This window comes from Gopherus flavomarginatus, chromosome 1 (assembly GCF_025201925.1).
Source record: "Gopherus flavomarginatus isolate rGopFla2 chromosome 1, rGopFla2.mat.asm, whole genome shotgun sequence".
Lineage (NCBI taxonomy): Eukaryota > Metazoa > Chordata > Testudines > Testudinidae > Gopherus > Gopherus flavomarginatus.
Window position 1 is genome coordinate 32,633,929 of NC_066617.1, and position 21,096 is coordinate 32,655,024.

General features: G+C 40.4%; 1 protein-coding gene across 5 annotated transcripts in view; it reads left to right on the forward strand.

Moving 5' to 3' along the window:
- Positions 1-21,096, forward strand: part of CPNE8 (copine 8) — a 269,466-nt gene that overhangs the window by 183,674 nt on the left and 64,696 nt on the right. For all 5 annotated transcript variants that reach the window (XM_050936193.1, XM_050936194.1, XM_050936195.1 and 2 more), the window contains 2 exons: positions 2,660-2,706; positions 19,956-20,137. In XM_050936193.1, coding sequence (XP_050792150.1) covers positions 2,660-2,706; positions 19,956-20,137 — 229 coding nt within the window. The remainder of the gene's footprint in view (positions 1-2,659; positions 2,707-19,955; positions 20,138-21,096) is intronic.

A 21,096-nucleotide genomic window follows, 5' to 3' on the forward strand; every position in this document is an offset into this window, starting at 1 on the left:
GAATAATAATTGCCATTTTTACATAGATGCTTTTCAGGATAGGACTCCAAATTGAAGTGGTGTTCCTTATGGTGAGAACCTTAGCTCATAGTGTGGGTAAGCTGGCTGCTCAGTCTTGCTTGTTTCCTGTTATACTTTGTCCTGGTGAAAGCCACACTTAAAATGTTACCATCTTTTTAACCCTAAAGAGGATTCTCAACGCCATTGGGATCAGGACAGTCACATTCCCTACTTTTTTGACAATCCAGAATCCTCAAATGAAAGAGAACCGTGCCTCCTGTTTTTTATTTCATTGGAACACAGCAGTTCAGGTCCTGAGATTTCCTTTTTATTTTTGTTGAAGGTCCCAAGTATGGTTTGTCCTTAAGAAGGGTAAGAAGTCCTTTCAGTGTATAACAAAGTGAATCATAACTGATATTAAAACGGTATGCAAATCAGTGTGTTTGTTCCTGGGCAGTAAATTCTCACTTGACTTTAGTGATAGCTAACTCTTGGACCCAAGATTGTGTCCTCTGTCCTAGCCATTAAGCGTGTAAAAATGGCCATACAGGGTCAGACCAATGGTCCATCTAGCCCAGTATTGTGTCTTCTGACAGTGGCTTATATCAAATGCTTTAGAAGGAATTAACAGAACAGGACAATTATCAAGTGATCCATCTCTTGTTGTCCAGTCCCAACTTCTGGCAGAGATTTAGGGACACCTAGAGCATGGGATTGCATCCGTCACCAGCTTGGCTAATAGCTGTTGATGGAACGATCCTCCATGAATTTATCTAATTCTTTTTTGAACCTAGTTATATTTTTGGCCTTCACAACATCCCCTGGCAACAAGTTCCACAGGTTGACTTTACATTGTGTGAAGATATACTTCCTTATGTCTGCTTTAAAGCTCCTTTCTTTTAATTTCATTGGGTGACTCCCTAGTTCTCATGTTATAGGAAGGGGTGAATATCAGTTCCCTATTCACTTTCTTCTTCACACCATTCATGATTTTATAGACCTCTCTCATATCCCTCCTTAGTCATTTCTTTTCTAAGCTGAATAGTTCCAGTCTTTTTAATTCTCCACGTATTAAGCTGTTTCAGGCCCCTAACCATTTTTTGTTGCCCTTCTCTGTACTTTTTCAAATTTTGATACATCTTTAGAAGATGGAGCAACCAGAACAACATGCAGTATTGCAGATGTGGGTGTACCATGGGTTTATTAGCTGTCTATTAGCTATCCCTTTCCTAATGGCTCCTAACATTTTGTTGGCTTTTTTGACTCCTGCTGTACATTACACAGATGTTTTCAGAGAACTGTCCCTGATGACTCCAAGATCTCTTTCTTGAATGGTTACAGTTAACTTAGACCCCATCATTTTGTATGTATAGTTGGGATTATGTTTTGTAATGTGCATTACTTTGTACTTATCAACACTGAATTTCATCTGCCATTTTGTTGTCCTGTCACTCAGTTTTGTGAGATCCCTTTGTAACTCTCTGCAGTCAGCTTGGACTTAAGTATCTTGAGTAATTTTATATCATCTGCCAACTTTGCCGCCTTACTGTTTACCCCCTTTTCCAGATCATTTATTGAACAGCACTGGTCCTGTACAGATCATTGGGGACCCCACTACTTACCTCACTCCTCTCTGAAAACTGACCATTTATTCCTAGTCTTAATTTCCTATCTTTTAACCATTACCAATCCATGAGAAGTCTTTGGTGTGGAACGTTGTTAAAGGCTTTGTGAAAGTCCAGGAAGTACACCATATCCACTAGATCAGTGGTTCTCAAACTAGGACCACCGCTTGTTCAGGGAAAGCCCCTGGCGGGCCAGGCCAGTTTGTTTACCTGCCACATCCTCAGGTTTGGCCGATTGCAGCTCCCACTGGCTGCGGTTCACTGCTCCAGGCCAATGGGGGCTTCAGGAAGCGGTGCCAGTGGGAGCTGCAATCAGCCGAACCTGCGGATGTGGCAGGTAAACAAACTGGCCCAGCCCGCCGGGGCTTTCCCTGAACAAGCAGCAGCCCTAGTTTGGAACCACTGCACTAGATCACCCTTTGTTCACATGGTTGTTAAAATCCTCCAGGAATTCTAATAATTGGTTAGACTGAATTACCCTTTACAAAAGCCGTGTTGATTCTTCCCCAACATATTGTGTTTCAACCAGTTTGCCTGGTATTGAAGGCAGGAAGCAGGGAAAAGCCAAGGGATGGGGGTGGGACAAAAATAAATGAAAGCCAGATATGTCATATACAGTGTATAGTGTATGAAGTTATTGCTATAAAATGAATTGGTAAAGTATTTTGAACTGAAGCTTTGGTGAGGTGGACGGGTTTCTCCGAGATGGGACCACTGAATCCACCCAGTTGTATAACGCTTCTACATATTTAAAAGGAGAGAGACTCTTACACAAATGTAATTTACAAGTAAGGGAAAATAGTGTTTTGAAGAGTAGTAACCTCAAGAATTAATGCTTAATTGATAACACTATATAAAAGTCAAAATAATGCACAGTGATTTTAACCTGTATTTTGCAGTGATGCCTTTTGACCAGAAAGCTAATGCGTTATAACATGTATATTAGTCCATTAAAAGCTATATTATTTTCCTTGCATATTTTTACAACTATCAGTGGTATTACTAACAAGATTCCTATTTTGCTTGTTTGACAGAACCCAAATCAATTTCACAGTGGCTATTGATTTCACAGCATCAAATGGTGAGTAGCAAAAGTAGCTTCTAGTAAAATTGAATGCTATATCCAGCTTCAGAACTATTTTTCTTTAGTACTACATATGTATTTCTATATTTATTCTATACAGCTTAGATTTGCAATTATTGTGTATTATTTGTGTCACTATAATGCTTAGTGGCCCCAACCATATCAAAGCCCCGTTATTATAATGTACAAACATAGAGTAAGAGAGTTCCTGCCCCAAAGAGCTTATAGTTTAGACAAGACAGACAATGGGTTGGGAGGAAGAGATAATAAACAAGCAAAGTGGACATTGTGATGGCCTGCAAATATCATGTTCATCATTATCAAGGCATGTCCCTCGCTGTCCATCATTGGCGATCTTATCATGCCACCAAAGCTTTTGGTGACCACTGACTGTGTAGCAGCATTCCTTTTTAAACATGCTGTAATTCATTAATCTTCCATCCAAGAAAGCCTTCAAAACCAAACCAATGCTGATGGAGATGGTTGCTGAGTTCAGCCATGAATATCTTCATTACTAATCTTCTCCTGCAACTTGTATGAAATAGCTGATGAAGACAACCAGAATCAAGATGCACAGTCAGCCATGGAATTCCTTGCCAGAGGATATTGTGAAGGCCAAGACTATAAAAGGGTTCAAAAAAGAACTAGATAAATTCATAGAGGATAGGTCCATCAATGGCTATTAGCCAAGATGGGCAGGGATGGTGTCCCTAGCCTGTTTGCCAGAAGCTGGGAATGGGCGACGGAATGGATCACTTGATGTTTACCTGTTCCATTCATTCCCTCTGTGACACCTGGCATTGGCCACTGTCAGAAGACAGGGTACTGGGTTAGATGTACCTTTAGTCTGATCCAGTCTGGCCGTTCTTATGTTCAGAAACATCAGTTCCTTGCTCTTCAGCCTTCCTTAGCACCCATGCTTTATTTCCATGAAGTAAAGATAGTGTAACTGTTTTGTATAAATCTTCAGTTTTCTTGTAAGTTTGATGTGTCAAAGTCTCTACAAAGGCCACTAAAGGGCTCAAAACATGTCAGTTACTGTTATACAACCATTTATATCTTTCAAACATATCTGTGATGCTTTCCAAGTAGTTGACAGTTGTCACCTGCTCCGTCTCCCATCGAAATAAGTTAATACTAAACTGATTGTAATCTAGATTTGGAGGCTGCTTGAAGGTAATTTTATCTGAATTAATAATCAAACCAATGTGCGCTGCTTCTTGCCTGACTATATCAGCTGTAGTGATTCACCATATTGAGCCAACAAGTCAATGCCGTTGTCATATTTGAGTCTCAAAGTAACATGACATTCACCTCAATGCTACTGACAGATGCCTCTTCAAGCTTACCCCTCAACCAGCAATGGTGATATTGAATAGCAGTGGAGATAGAAGAGAAGCAAAGTTAGTGGGGTAATAACTTTTATTGTTGGTGGAAGTGACAAGCTTCCAAGCTTCACAGAGTTCTTCCTCAGGTCTAGATAAAGTAACCAGAGTGTCCAAGCTAAATAAAAGGTGGGACAAATTGTTACGCAGAAGGGGTTCTTACGTGCTGTAGGAGATCACTTAAAATGTCATAGGACAATAGAGGGTTAGCAGAGGCAGTAGGGTGTGTTACAAATAATTATAATGAGCCATAAAATCAGCATCCCTCTTAAAACTATGTTTTTTAGTGTCCAGAAAAGTTATGAATTTAAGTTACCAGGCTCATTTTTTGAAGGTGGTGTGCAGGTTTCCTTTGAGGATGAGGACTGGGAGGCCAGATAGGGAGTGATAGCTGTGTGAAAAGTGTTCACTGACGGGTGATAGGTGTTTTTAGAATCATAGGACTGGAAGGGATCTTTGAGTGGGACCAAGTCCCCTGCACTCATGACAGGACGAAGTATTATCTAGACCATCCCTTAGAGGTGTTTGTCTCACTTGCTCTTAAAAATCTGCAAGGATGGAGATTCCACACCTCCCTGGTCAATTTAATCCAGTGCTTAACCACCCTGACAGGAAGTTTTTCCTAATGTCCTTACACTGCCCTTACTGCAATTTAAACCCATTGCTTAGACGATAAGGAGAATAATTTTTCTCACTCCTCTTCGTAAAAACTTTTTATGTACTTGAAAACGTATGTCCCATCTCAGTCTTCTCTTCAGTTGAGGCCTAGTCAGCATGGAGTAGAGCAGAAGAATTACTTCTCATGTCTTGTTTACAACACTCCTGCTAATACATCCCAGAATTATGTTTGCCTTTTTTTGCAATAATGTTGCTCCGGTGACTCATGTTTTGCTTGTGATCCCCTATGATCCCCAGATCCCTTTCTGTAGTACTCCTTCCAAGGCAGTCATTTCCCATTTTGTATGTGTGCAGCTGATTGCTCCTTTCTAAATGGAGCATTTTGCATTTGCCCTTATTGAATTTCATCCTGTTTTTTATTTCAGACCATTTCTCGGGATCATTTTGAATTTTAATCCTATCCTCCAAAGCACTTGCAACCCCTCCCAGCTGGGTATCATCCACAAACATTATAAGCATACTCTATGCCATTATCTAAATAATTGATGAAGATATTAAACAGAACTGGACCCAGAACTAATCCCTTCGGGTCTCCACTCGATATGCCCACCCGTCTTGACTTCGAACCACTGATAAGTACTCTCTGGGAATGGTTTTCCAATCAGTTATGCACTCACCTTATAGTAGCTCCATGTGGGTAGCTTATAGTAGCTCCATGTGTTTTCCTGGTTTTGTTTATGAGATAGTCATGTGAGACCTTACTAAAGTCAAGATATACCATGTCTACTGCTTTCCCCCTGCCCTCATTCACAAAGCTTGTTATCCTGTCAAAGAAAACTATTCGGTTGGTTTGAAAAATCCATGTTGAGTGTTACTTACCCTATTATCTTCTAGATGTTTGCAAATTGATTGCTTAATTATTTACTCTCTTATCTTTCAAGATACTGAAGTTAAGCTGCTCATCTGTAATTCCCTGAGTTATCCTTATTTCCTTTTTTATAGATGGGCACTATATTTGCCCTTTTCCAGTCCTCTGGAATCTCTTCCATCTTCCATGACTTTTCGAAGATTATTGCTGATGGCTCAGATACCTCCTCAGTCAGCTCCTTGAGTATTCTAGGAAGTATTTCATCAGGCCCTGGTGACTTGAAGACATCTGGCTTGTCTAAGTACACCTCTTCCCCGATATTATGCTGTCCTTAGGAGCCAAAAAATCTTACCGTGTTATAGGCGAAACCGTGTTATATTGAACTTGCTTTGACCTGCCGGAGCGCGCAATCCCGGCCTGGAGTGCTGCTTTACCATGTTATATCTGAATTCGTGTTATATTGAGTCACGTTATATTGAGGTAGAGATGTAATTTTTAACTTGTTCTTTCCCTATTGTAGCCTCTGATCCTACCTGATTTTCACTGGCATTCACTATGTTAGAGGTCCAATCAATACTAACCTTTTTGATGAAAACTGAAACAAAAAAGTCGTTTAACACTTCTGCCATTTCCACATTGTCTCTGATTATTCCCCTCCCCGCACACCCTGGCCTAGGTCTTCCTTTTGCTTCTAATGTATTTATAGAATGTTTTCTTGTTACCCTTTATGTCTCTAAGTAGTTTAATCTTGTTTTGTGCATTGGCCATTCTAATTTTGTCCCTACATACTTGTGTTGTTTGATTATATTCTTCCTTTGCAGTTTGACCTAGTTTCCACTTTTTGTAGGACTCTTTTTTGAGTTTCAGATAATTGAAGATGTTCTGGTTTAGCCAAGTTGGTCTCTTGCAATACTTCCAATCATTCTTCCACAGTGGGATAGTTTGTCCTTGTGCCATTAATAATGATTCTCTGAAAAACTGCCAGCTCTCTTGAACGGTTTTCCCCCTTAAACTTACTTACCTACCAACTCCCTGAGTTTGCTAAAGTCTGCCTTCTTGAAATCCATTATTATTGTGCTGTTTTCCCGCCTACAAGTCCTTAGAATCAGGAACTGTATCATTTCATGATTACTTTCACCTAAGTTGCCTTCCACTTTAAAATTCTCAACCAGTTCCTCCCTATTTGTCAAATCAAATCTTGAACAGACTCTCCTCTTTCTGAACTAAAAAATTGTCTCCAATACATGCTAAGAACTTGGTGAATAATCTGTGCCTGGCTGCATTATTTTCCCAACAGATGTCTGGGTAGCTGAAGTGCCCCATCACCACCAAGTCCTGTGATATGGATGATTTTGTTAATTGTTTAAAAAAAGCCTCATCTACCTCTTCTTCGTGGTTAGGTGGTCTGTAATAGACCCCTACCATGACATCAGCCTTGGTTTTTACCCCTTCATCCTTACACAGAGACTTTCAACAAGTCTGTCTCCTATTTCCATCTTAACCTAAATCCAAGTGTATACATTTGTAACATATAAGGCAACACCACCTTCATTTTTTCCATGCCTATCCTTCCTGAGCAAGCTGTACCCTTCTGTACCAATATTCCAGTCACGCATATTATCCCATCAAGTCTCTGTGATGGCAACTGTCGTAGCTGTGTTTATTAACTAGCATTTCAAGTTCTTCCTGCTTATTCAAAAAATTAATTCTGATTAATTGTGCTGTTAAATAATAGAAAACCATTTATTAAAATATTTTGGATGTTTTCTACATTTTAAATGTATTGATTTCAATTACAAAACAGAATACAAAGTGTACAGGGCTCACTTTGTTTTTATTACAAAAATTTGCACTGTAAAAAAGAAACTAAGTATTATTTTACTGCAATCCCTTTATCGTGAAAGTGCAACTTAAAAATGTAGGGTTTTTTTGTTACATAACTGCACTAAAAAAAAATCCATGTAAAGCTTCAGAGCCTACAAGTGCGCTCAGTCTTACTTCTTGTTCAGCCAATCTTTCAGACAAAAAAGTTTATTTACATTTGTGGGAGGTAATGCTGCCTGCTTCTTGTTTACAATGTCACCTGAAAGTGAGAACAGGCATTCTCATGGCAATGTAGTAGCTGGTGTCGCAAGATACTTATGTGCCAGATGTGCTAAATATTCACATGTCCCTTCATGCTTTGACCACCATTCCAGAGGACATGCGTTCGTGCTGATTACAAGTTCTGCTTGATATGTCTTCTGCACTGCTTTGGATAGTTATGTTCATTTTCATCATCTGAGTCAGATGCCAACAGCAGAAGGCTGATTTTTCTTTTTTGGTGGTTCGGATTCTGTAGTTTCTGCATTGGACTGTTGCTCTTTTAAGACTCCTGACAGCATCTTCCACATCTCATCCCTCTCAGATTTTGGAAGACACTTTAAATTCTTAAACCTTGGGTCAAGTGCTGCAGCTATCTTTAGAAATCTCACACTGGTATCTTTGAGTTTTGTCAGGTTTGCATTGTTTTGTTTTGTTTGTTATATAACTGCACTCAAACTACATTTGTAAGTTGCATTTTCACAATAATTGAAATCAATATATTTGAAAATTAGGGCTGTCAATTAATTGCAGATAACGCACGTGATTAACCCCAAAAAAAGTAATCGTGATAAAAAAAAATTGATCGCACTTATAACAATAGAATACCAATTGAAATTTATTTAATATTTTTGGATGTTTTTCCACATTTTCAATATTCATTTCAATTACAACACAGAATACAAAGTTCACAGTGCTCACTTTATATTATTATTTTTTCTTACAAATATATGTACTATAAAAATGATAAAAGAAGTAGTATTTTTCAGTTCACCTCATTCAAGTACTGAAGTGTAATCTCTTTATCGTGAAAGTGTAACTTACAAATGCAGGGTTTTTTTGTTTACATAACTGCACTGAAAAACAAAACAGTGAACTTTAGAGCCTACAAGTCCACCCAGTTATTATTTTGCCAATCGCTGAGACAAACAAGTTTGTTTACATTGACGGGAGATACTGCTGCCTGCTTATTATTTACACTGTCACTTCAAAATGAAATCAAGTGTTTGCATGGCACTTTTGTAGCTGGCGCTGCAAGGTATTTACATGCCAGATATGCTAAACATTCATATGCCCCTTCATGCTTCCGCCACCAGAGCATGTGCTTCCATGCCAATGATGCTTGTTTAAAAAAGAAAAAAAAAGCGTCAATTAAATTTGTGACTGTACTCCTTTGGGGGAGAATTGTATGTCTCTTGCTCTGTTTTACCTGCATTCTGCGTATATTTCATGCTATAGCAGTCTTGGATGATGACCCAACACATGTTCATTTTAAGAACACTTTTTCTCAGCAGATTTGACAAAATGCAAAGAAGGTACCAATATGAGATTTCTAAAAATAGCAACAGCACTTGACCCAAGGTTTAAGAATCTGAAGTGCCATCCAAAATCTGAGAGGGACAAGGTGTGGAGCATGCTTTAAGAAGTCTTAAAAGAGCAACACTCAGATGCAGGAACTACAGAACCCGAACCACCAAAAAAGAAAAATCAACCTTCTGCTGATGGCATCAGACTTAGATGATGAAAATGAACGTCAGTGCACACTGCGTTGGATCATTATCAAGCAGAACCCATCATCAGAATGGAAGCATGTCCTCTGGAATGGTGGTTGAAACGTGAAGGGACATACAAATATTTTGCGCATCTGGCACATAAATATCTTGCAACACCTGCTACAACAGTGCCATGTTCTCATTTTCCGGTGACACTGTAAACAAGAAGCAAGCAGCATTATCTCCTGCAAATTATAACCAACCTTGTTTGTCCGAGCGATTGGCTGAGCAAGAAGTAGGACGGAGTGGACTTTGTTTTATTTTTAAATGCAGGGTTTTTTGTACATAATCCTATATTTGTAAGTTCAACTTTCATGATAAAGAGATTGCACTACAGAACTTGTATGAGATGAATTGAAAAATTGAAATTAATATATTTGAAAATGTAGAAAACATCTAAAAATATTTAAAATAAATGGTATTCTATTGTTTAACAGCACAATTAATCACGTGATTAATTGCAATTAATTTTTAATCACTTGACAGCCCTATTAAAAATGTAGAAAAACCATCCAAAATATGTTTAATAAATTTCCATTGATATTCTCTTATTGTTTAACAGTCCGATTTAAAACTGTGATTAATCATGATTAATTTTTTCACAATTAATTTTGAGTTAATCACAGGAGTTAACTCTAATTGACAGCACTAGTACAGACATCTAAGATACTGATTTGATTTCTCTCCCCCCACCCCCACGTTTTCTCTTGTCTCTCCCATAGCCCACGCTCCTCCCAGACTCCAACTCTTCTCCCAGATCTCCATGATTTGAACTTACTTCTGGGCTTTTGTCACCAGCCTCTGTCAAACAGTTTAAAGCTCTCCTCACTAGATTAGCCATTCTGTATCCAGACATGCTCTTCTCCTTTCTCAATAGGTGGACCACATCTCTGCTTAGCAGTCCTTGTTCACAGAACAGCATCCCGTGGTTAAGGAAGCCAAAACCCTCCTATCATTGCCATTCTCGCAGCCAGGCATTCATCTCCAGCATGCATCTCTCTCTCTCTGCCTGGGCCCCTACCCTTGACTAGAAGGATTGAAGAGAACAGCACGTGTGCCCCCAACTCCTTCACCCTTACTCCCAGAGCCCTGTAGTCACTTCTGATAAGCTCAGGGTCATATCTTGCAGTATCATTTAGTGTCCACGTGGATGAGTGGCCTGGGGTAGTAGTCAGAGGGCTGGATGATCTTTGACAATCCCTTTGTAAAGTCTCTGATATGGGCCCCTGGCAGGCAGTATACTTCCCAAGATGCCTTGTCAGGTTAACAGATGGGCACCTCCGTCCCCCTCAGAAGAAAGTAACCAACCACCGCTACCTACGTTTCCTCCTGGGAGTGGTGGCTGTGATCTGCCCAACCTTGGGGATACATGGCTTCTCCTCCTTCACCTTTATGGGTGATACCTTATTGCTTGTCCCTGGGTAGCATAATGGTTTTTCATCACTGTGATGGGTGGGTTGGGAATAGTAGTGGAGCACTGCCTGCTGCCAGAAGTAACCAACAGCCACTGTCCTCCCTGTGACTGAGACATCGCTGCCGCCGGTGGCATGACCGCAGTCCTCTCTAGCTGGATGGCTTCCTCAGTCTTAAACGTGTCCGTATGAATACTCCCAATTAATTCCTCATGGGCACGGATGCTCCTCAGCCTAGCCCACCTTCTCCTGTAGCTCTCCCACCTGCTTCCTGAGAGATTCCAGCAGCAGGCCCCTTTCACACTGCAGAGTCCCCCCAGCCTGTCTTTCTGAGAATGGGAAATGCTGGCCACAATCTCTGCAGATCCATACCAGGATCTAGGTAGAGGCATCCATGGCCAGGTTCTTCTGTCTGGATATAGGCACAGATGGAGGAGACAAGGAGCAGTGTTGGCACTGGCAGTGTGACTCTTTCCAACCATAGCAATTATATTATGACTCTCTTTTACAAATTCCCTCTCAAATTCCCTTGTGTGCGATTCCCTATTCACTAGCTTCCCTTGGTTGCTTAGCCTCTGGCTTTTAAGGCTCTCTCTCCTAGGTCAACCATACCCCCTTGTTAATCAACCATACCCCCTTGTTAATCAGTGAAGGGGAGGGGGATCACAAGGCTGGCTGAGGCTGATCACAGATAAGGATGATCCAGGGATCCAGGATGATCCAGTCCCCAAACGCACAATCCCAACTGACCCTATAACTTTAAATAACCTGAAAGAGAGAGAAAAAACACACACAACCAAACAAACTCACTCACTCCAATATTAGTGTACACACCTTTTTTGTTCAGCAGAGGGATCTCCTGCTCTCCCTCTACATTTCTTCTTACTGAATTTCTCCCTATTTAATTCAGATAGTTTCTCCAGTTTGTCATGATCATTCTGATTTCTAATTCTGTCTTCCAAAGTTCTTGCAACCCCTCCCAGCTTGATACCATCCACAAACTTTATAAGTATGCTCCGTATGCCATTATCCAAATCATTTATGAAGATATTGAATAGAACCAGAACCAGGACAAATCCCTGCAGGACCTCACTCAATATGCCCGTCTAGCTTGATTGTGAACCATGAACTACTGTCTTACTATGGTTTTCCAGCCAGTTGTGCAATCACCTTATAGTAGGTTCATCTAGCCTATATTTATCTGGTTTGTTTATGAGATGGTCATGTGAGACAATATCAAAAAACCTTACTAAAATTGAGATATATCACATCTGCTGGTTACCCCTATCCACAAGGCTTCTTACCTATCAAAAAGGATATTAAATTTGTTGTTGAGTGCTACTTATCACTTCATTCTCTTCTAGCACTTTTAACTCTGCAGGCACCGACTCTGAGTTGCCTGCTCAGCTTCCTGGTGCCAATTCTCAGGGCAAGGGTCACAGCCATTTTCATCATAAGCCAGCGAGGAAGGTGAGGAAAAACTCTCCTCCCTTGGATAATCTCTGTTGTCTCCCAGTCTCAGTGATTAATCAGGAGGACAAAGGGGGGAGTCCAGGCTCTCCCTCTACTCTGGGCTCCAGCCCAGGGACCCTAAGAGTATCAGCTATGGTAGCTGACCTTTTAGAGACAGGATGCATACAATTTCCTGGGCTACTTCCCCACAGCAGCCCCCACTTCCTCAAGCTCCACTTCATCCTTACCTCAGGGCCTCCTTCCTTGTGCCTGATATGGTGTGTGCTGCTCGGTCTCTCCAAAAGCGCAACTTCCTCCCACAGCTCCTGACATGCACACCCACCTGACTAACTGGGAGGTTTTTAACTAGTTTCAGCCAGCCCCTGATTGGCTTCCGGTGTCCCAATCAACCTGGCTGTCTCCACTGCTTTCTGGAAGGATCTTAATTGGCCCCAGGTGTCTTGATTAACCTGGAGCAACTGCCATTTGGTTACCATGGTAACAGGGATTTGTTTAGCCTGGGGATAACATACCTTCCTCACTATTTTCCTATAGCCATCTAGCCTTGTCCCGTCACAGTTTGTACAGACTAGTACCCACCCCGTCCTGTCTAGAAGGGGCACTTTTTCTCCTAATCTGACACTTTCTACTGTGGCATGTCTTCAGCGGGATCCAGTGGTCTGCCTCTTTCTCACTTCAACTTGCGGGTTGTTGCCACTGGTCCTGGAGCATGGAAGGGTGAAGAATAATTACTTCCTCACAGGAGCTGACTGATACGACCACATCTCTCCGTCCATCTGGGCCACAGGTGATACCTACATTCTCTCCACAAATAGGAGAGTTTGAACTTGGAGACACATCCATTATTGTCAGTTGCCTATGAAGCTAGCCACAGAAACCACACATAATATATAGCACAGTAGGTAGGGAATCCAGGAGAACCACTTGTCTGAGAAGAAGTGCTTCATAAATCCTACCTGAGAGCATCTTCCTTTTTTAAGTCCCTAGTCCCAGACAGAACTTACAAGATAGAGTTATGAATGACAGCATGTATCAGTAATTTAAGGTAAAATATACTTGAGGGATGTTGTAATTATCTGAAAAACAAGTATCATAAACCCAGAAATTTCATAGTTAAGGTTAAATTTAAGAGAAATCCAAATATGTTTAAGTTTAGAAATGCATATATATGACACTCTGCCCGCTAATGCCATGCAACATCTTGTGTGTTTATGATACAGGCATTTGATGGCAAATGTGCAGTTCCAGATGATATTAAACTGAGTTTTAAAGATTTGTTAGGTTTTTTCCTCTTCACAGCAGTGTTTGTTGTAAATTTCATTAAAAAGTATAGTATATATCAGCATTTCTAAAAATAAAAATTGCCAGCCTACTCACCCTTATTATGACGAAAAAGCTAATGTTAATTTTATTGCTCATTTAAAAAAATTACTTAGGATCTTAGTACACTAAGATTTTGTATTCAAAATTCTGCTAGCCAGGAATGTATGTGAGAAATACATATCTCTCTTGTATTAGTTGATTTTTTTTCCATCCATATTTTTAGATTTCTTCTGTCTCCTTTATGTTCTGCTTTGCCAGACAATAAATAAGAAGAAAAATTTTGCCTCATTATGTTTGTTCCACCATTGTCTCTGGAAATGGAAGGAAGTATTCAGATTAACCACTGCAAGTATTACAAGAAATAAATAACACCAGTTCTCCCCCAAAAGAATACTTATTGATGCCATCATGTATAATTAAACATTTTAAGAATGTAGAATATGTGGAAATTACTTTTTGGTCTAGTGAGCAAAGGAGAGATTTTGGAAATAATTGGGGGTATTCTGATTCTTCCTCAACAGCTAAACAAGACGTATTCTATATAGGCTGCATATCATCCTCATCAGTGTAGTGTCTGAGCACATTCCAGTAGTGCATTAGGTGGCATGGCTAACATCTGACATGTGGTGTTTGTTATTTCGTCTTCTCACCTGGATATAGGGTTGGTGGGATTTCTTAATATACATATTCTTATGTATTATTGTTAGTGGAGGCATGATCAAAGAAATCCACCTTGCAGTAGTGAGGTTTGTGATGGATAGTCCTTAGTTTCTATGTGAGTTCATTCCACTGTCTTGGACCAAGCCCTGACAAAGTTCTGCCTCTTCACACAACCATCACCCTAATTGTAAAGTGTTTCACTGTGCCATAGGAGTGAAGGTGTTGACCACAGTCCTCAACCCAGCGGTTTAGATATCTTGAGCTCAGGCAATGGAGCCATTTGAAGATAGGCACTGAAACTTTGAATTTCAGGAAAAACAGTATTAGAAGACAATGTAGAGTGCAAAAGACAGATTTGATGGGCTCGGTCTAATCTCTGTTGCTGAAAAGACGTTGCAGTGTTGGAGTTTCCTAAGCAATACTTCATGCCAAGGTATATTGATTTACAATAGTCTGCCAAGAGGAGACAAAGGAGTGAGTAACTGAGGTCAGGTCAGGATGAGATGGAGTCTGAAAGGCAACTGGAGATATTAGCAGCATCCATGAGTAGTACTTTCTGTGTGAGAGCTTAGTGTCAGCAATGAATCCAAGAATGCTCTTAAACTACTGACTGTATTGACTGATTTTTGGTGTGTACTTTCAACCAGAGGAGACTGCACCGTGGCTGTTAACTCTTTTAAAATACATTCCTCTACCCAGCAGGATCACCTCTGTCATGCTCAGGTTCAACTTCAGGCAGCTGGTCTTCATCCATAAGCTCATCTTGCTCAAGCACTAAGCCAGCTTGGTGGTAGTCATGTATGTCATCTGGATATTGCTGGCACTTGAGTCCATGTTGTCTGACCAGTTAACCTAGTGGTTACCTGTAGAGGTTGAAAAGCCCAGAGAGGATTAATCCTTGTGGGACGCCACAGCTGAGCAGTCTCATGGTGGAGGTGCAGTTTTCCATCACTACTTCCCTCCAGGAAGAACTCAAACTATTTTAGCATTTTACCCAGAATCCCTGCAGCCTTTCTCAGGCAAGACAGCAGTTTCTCATGGTCCACAGTTTAAATGCTGCAGAGAGGTCTAGGAGAATGAGAATGTATATCTTCCCCCTGTTGACAGGATGAGGTCACCAGTGCCGCTAAAGCAGTTTGAAGTCCATGTCCTGGCCTGAATCCAGATTGTGCCAGGTCTAGAATATTAAATTCAGTTAGATAAGCTTGTAGCTTGACTTTTAGCTAGGTTCTCTGAGCTTGCCCTGGAATGGGAAGTTTAACGTTAGGTGGTAGTTGGCAAAAAATGATATATGTCGGGTGAGTTTCTTCAGTTGCGGTTAGACTACTGTATGTTTGAAAGGAAGGGAAGATTCCTTCCCTGAATGAGGCATCTGTATCAGTCAGGAGTGACACCAATAGCTCATGACTCTTTTACTTTTCAGGAAGGGTATGGGTCATATTCACAAGTCTTGAGCTGAGACTACTTAGAGTGTCCAGAACTTCTGGATGAGTGAGTGTACTGAACTCTGGGAATGCAGGTGGGCTGTTAGTTGGTGGCCATAGGTGGAGCTCCTCCATGCTCGGTTGTAACTTTGGACTAGTTATTTAGACCCCACTTCTAGAGTCAAATTAACTAACATGATTGTAAATACAAATATAAACCTTTAAGGTGAATCATGACACGGAACAAACCTTTATGTCCTGAAATAAACATTTGTGGACACTGTCTACAATTGCATTTATAATCAGGTTAGTTAACTCACATTTATTGACAGTCAGTTAACTCAAATTACAACTAGAGTAAAAATTGTAATGTATAACAAAGCCTTAGGGCCAAATTTTGAATTGTAGCCTCTAATTTTGGAGCCAGTGTCTTGTGTATGATTTTCAGATGTGCTGAGCACCCACAATTCTAGTTGAAGTCAGTGTCAGCTGCCAGTGCTCCACATTTCTGAAAATCAGGACCTCTATAGATGTCTGAAGCTGGAAAATCAAAAATTAAGTTACCTAAAATGAAGGCTGTGGATTAATCCCAGTTAACTCGCGCGATTAACTCAAACAAATTAATTGCAATTAAAAAATTTAATCACAATTAATCGCAGTTTTATTTGCGCTGTTAAACAATAGAATACCAATTGACATTTATTAAATGTTTTGAATATTTTTCAACATTTTCATATATATTGTATTCTGTGTTGTAATTGAAATCAAAGTGTATATTTTTATTACAAATATTTGCACTGTAAAAATGATAAAAGAAATAGTATTTTTCAATTCTCCTCATACAAGTAGTATAGTGCAATCTCTGTCGTGAAAGTGCAACTTACAAATGTAGATTTTTTTTTGTTACATGACTACACTCAAAAACAAAACAATGTAAACCTTCAGATCCTACAGGTCCACTCAGTTCTTCTTCTTGTTCAGCCAATCACTAAGACAAACAAGTTTGTTTACATTTACAGGAGATAATACTGCCCTCTTTTTATTTACAGTGTCACCAGAAAGTGAGAACAGGCATCTGCATGGCACTTTTGTAGCTGGCATTGCAAGGTATTTAGGTGCCAGGTATGCTAAATATTCGTAGCCCCTTCATGCTTCGGCCACCATTCCAAAGGACATGTTTCCATGCTGATGATGCTCAATTTAAAAAAAAAAGTGTTAATTAAATTTGTGACTGAACTCCTTGAGGGAGAATTATATGTCTACTGCTCTGTTTTATCCACATTCTGCCATATATTTCATATTATAAGCAGTCTTGGATGATGACCAAGAACATGTTTGTTTTAAGACCACTTTCACTGAAGATTTCATAAAATGCAAAGTAGATACCAAGGTGACTTGCTAAAGATAGCTCTGGCACTCGACCCAAGGTTTAAGAATCTGAAGTGCCTTGCAAAATCTGAAAAGAACGGGGTATGGAGCATGCTTTCAGAAGTCTTAAAAGAGCAACACTCTGATGCGGAAACTACAGAACCCAAACGACCAAAAAAGAAAATCATTCTTCTGCTGGTGACATCTGACTCAGATAATGAAAATGAACATGCGTCGGTCCGCACTGCTTTGGATTGTTATCGAGCAGAACCTGTCATCAGAATGGGCGCATGTACCCTGGAATGGTGGTTGAACCATGAACGGACATATGAATCTTTAGCACATCTAGCACGTAAATATCTTGTGATGCCGGCTACAACCGTGCCATGCAGACACCTGTTCTCACTTTCAGGTGACATTGTAAACAAGAAGAGGGCAGCATTATCTCCTTTAAATGTAACCAAACTTGTTTGTCTGAGCGATTAGCTGAACAAGAAGTAGGACTGAGTGGACTTGTAGGCTCTAAAGTTTTACATTCTTTTGTTTTTGGATGCAGGTTTGTTTTTTACATAATTCTACGTTTGTAAATTCAACTTTCATGATAAAGAGATTGCACTATAGTACTTGTATTAGGTGATTTGAGAGATACTATTTTTTTGTTTTTTACAGTGCAAATACTTGTAATAAAAAATAAATATAAAGCGAGCACTGTACACTTTGTATTGTGTTTTGTAATTGAAATTAATGTATTTGAAAATGTAGAAAGCATCCATAAATATTTAAATAAATAGTATTCTGTTACTGTCTGTCAGTGCGATTAATATCTATTAAGTTTTTTAATCACTTGACAGTCCTACCCAAAATTAAAGGCTACTTTTGAAAATTTGAATACCTTGTGCTCCGCTAGCACATATGGGAAATAATTTTGATATTTTAAGACATGTGCAGTGAAACATAAAACATGTACAGTGGTTGCCGATTATTCAACAATCATGATATTGACAACTTCTGGTTACTAATATGCCACTTATTGAATTTTTTTTCAAGGCAGCCCCATGGGGCCCAAATACCACCACTTGTGAAAAGCCCCTGCCACAGGGAGGTTTGTGGAGCTGAAGCTAGAGAAGGAAGCAGCCTGCAGCCAATGCTCAGCATGCCCCATCACTTTGTTCCCTGGCTGCAGCACTGGAAATTTGCTGCAGGGTTGCAATCAGGGAAGGAAGGGTTGGAACATGCGGTGCATGGGTCCCTGGTGCCAGGGCAGAGTGCACCCCAGAAAGTATAGGAAGAGGTACCATGCAGCCCTGCGAGCCCCCAGAACCCCTGCTTCCTGTGTAAAGCCCCAGCTCTGGGCTGCAGTCTCTCACCCCATTGCTACTCTGCCTGCAAACTCCCTTCCCATCCTGCAGCACAGGGGGCTGCAACCCAGCTGCCACAGTTTTCCACAGGGAGCAGGAGTACTAAGGACCCACAAGGCTGACCAGTACCTCTCCCTGCATTCTCCAGGGCTTGATACACCTCAGTGACTCCTTCCCTGGCTGCACCTACCCAGGCAGGTTTGTGCTGCCAAAGAAAGAAGTGCTATGATGCACCAAGCACCAGCCACGGGCAGGTTTCCAGGGATGCAAATAGGGAAAGTATGTCTTAGTGCTTCCTTCTTTGGCTGCAGCCCCACAAACCTCACTTACTGGTAACTGTTGGATAATGGCGTCTAAAATATGAGCATCACCGCCTTTGGTATTTCATAATTTGTGTTGAACTCTTTTTTTTTTTTAAAGAAAAATTTGAAAATGCTTGTCTGCTCTGGGATTTTTGGAGAATGTTTGAGCTTTCAAATCAAGCTATTTCATAAATTAAAGGTTCAGTCATGAGTAGCAAGAGGGAGTGATTTGATGTGCTTCCCTGTGCTTTAACAGAGCTATGCCAGCAAAAGCATTTGGGAAAAGAGCCAAGACTTCTCCCATTTTCATCACTTGCATCAGGGGTGGGAGGGGTTATCACTGCCTACATGACCATGAATCACAACCACCCTAGCATTACAAAAGCAGTGCAAGACTATGGCAGATGAATTTAAGAAATTTCAGGAGTTGTCTTTCCTGAGCAAAAAGAAAACCTTTACGTACTGGCTTCAACTTATAAATACCTGTTATTACCTTAGGCCCCTGTAACTTGACTCTTGGTCATTGTCATTAGATTTTGTAATGTACTGGGTCAAACACAACCTTGGCATTGGTTGCACTTTTATAAAACAGTGATCTCTACTCCTTGCTTCTGAACAAAAATCTTGACTGGACTTAGGTTATAGATCCCCTTCATTACTACTTCTTAGAGATAAAAGGTTACTTTACCTCTCACAGAATAGCTCTCTGTAAATAATCCCAAAACAGTCTTAAGATCAGAAGATGTTTAAATAAACAAGGTTTATTAGGAAAAGAGAGATGCTCATCAATAATAATATACATGGTATGAAATTGGACAATCGAATGCTTACATCTTTAGCTTGGCATGTCAGTCACTCATGGTCTATCAAAGCTTGACCATCACTGACAAGCTGCAGGTTCTACCTGTCGGTTTGATTCCCACCCTTGTATTGAGTTCCACTGACCTTTTCTGTTTTGTCAGTGAGATTCCTTTTCATATATCCATTTGTCTTTGAACTAAAGGTGTTTGCTGTATTATCATATTGATTATAGAGTTCCTAGGTTTTATTCACTTTAGGTGCTGTAATGTCTCGGCCCAATCATTTATCTGCTCATAAGCAAAATTTCTGCCTTTGTAATTAACATACTTATTTTGCTTTTCCTATCTGAAATACTCAGTTGTATGTTCCAATTTTATTCAAATCTCCTCTTTAATGTTTGTGAAATAGTGAGCTTTTCAGACTTACGTGAGAATATTTGCAGTGAACATCTTTTGGACAAGAAACCATTCTGTGACCACTCTGTCATTTGATAGCCTAGTCTATCAAGTTGCAGATCTTGGATTTTCCCTGGAAAAAGGACACGTTCCCAGCTTCAGTGCTGAGTTGCATTCCGAAGTGAATCCATTGTAATATACATCTGATCTTTGTGTTTTAACAGGTAACCCTGCACAGCCCACCTCGCTCCACTATATGAACCCGTACCAACTGAATGCTTATGGCATGGCACTGAAAGCAGTAGGTGAAATCATTCAAGATTATGATAGTGACAAAATGTTTCCTGCTCTAGGTTTTGGGGCTAAGCTGCCCCCAGATGGAAGAGTATCACATGAATTTGCTTTGGTAAGAAAATACATAGGAATTCAATTTTTAATAACTTTTCTTGTGTGTTTAACAAAGTTGTTTTGTGGTTGTATGTATGCTTGAATTCCTTGCAGTACAGAAAATCCTTGTGAGTACAATAGTGAATTCGGGCCTCTTTTTCTGAAGTGTTGTTTTGTATTTTGATCACAGCAGGCAATAAAACAGAAGAAAATATTCTACCAGTTGGGTCGTCCAGCTTTCAAAAGCATATAATTTTCATGTTCAAGGGAGCAGTTTCAGCAGTCTTCATCAGGATTAAGTTATAGATAGAAAGCCCAAATAGTCAGGAAGGTCCTTTAAATCCCAAAAGAGGAGGGGAGAGGTAATCTTCCTAGGCCTCAGCTGCAGTAGCTTGACAAACAATTACGGCTACTTCTAGGCATCCAGTCTAAGGACATGATAGACTTGTGGGCTCCAGAAGAATCCCACACCAAGGTCATCTTTTTCCATCTATCCCATTTTGGGGGATTAATTGTGTCCCAATTTGTACATGTATAAAAGGCAAAATCTTCAAACTGAAGGATCCTGCAAATAAATAGGATGTAAAAGTGAAGGAGGGAGAAGGGGTCAAATTTATGAATTTGCCAGAGTGCCAGTTAGATTTTAAAGCTGAAATGTAACAAACTAGATTGACCAATCTGGTAAATATTTTAGCTGATACCGGAGTTCTTCTAAGGTCATCTCATGCTTGCATGCAGGGTGTGAATGTAGGGCTGGGGCAGGGGATTGGGGGGCAGGGAGGAATGTAGGGTGTAAGAGGGGTGCAATGTGAAGGAAGTGGTTCAGGGCAAGGGGTTGGGGCACAGGAGGAGTGCGGGGTATAGTAGGGGGCTCAAGGCAGAGGTTTGGGGTGCAGGAGGGGGCTCAGGGCAGGGGGTTGGGTGCAGGAAGGTGTGGAGTGTGGCAGGGGGCTCAGGGCAGGGGTTGGGGTGCACGAG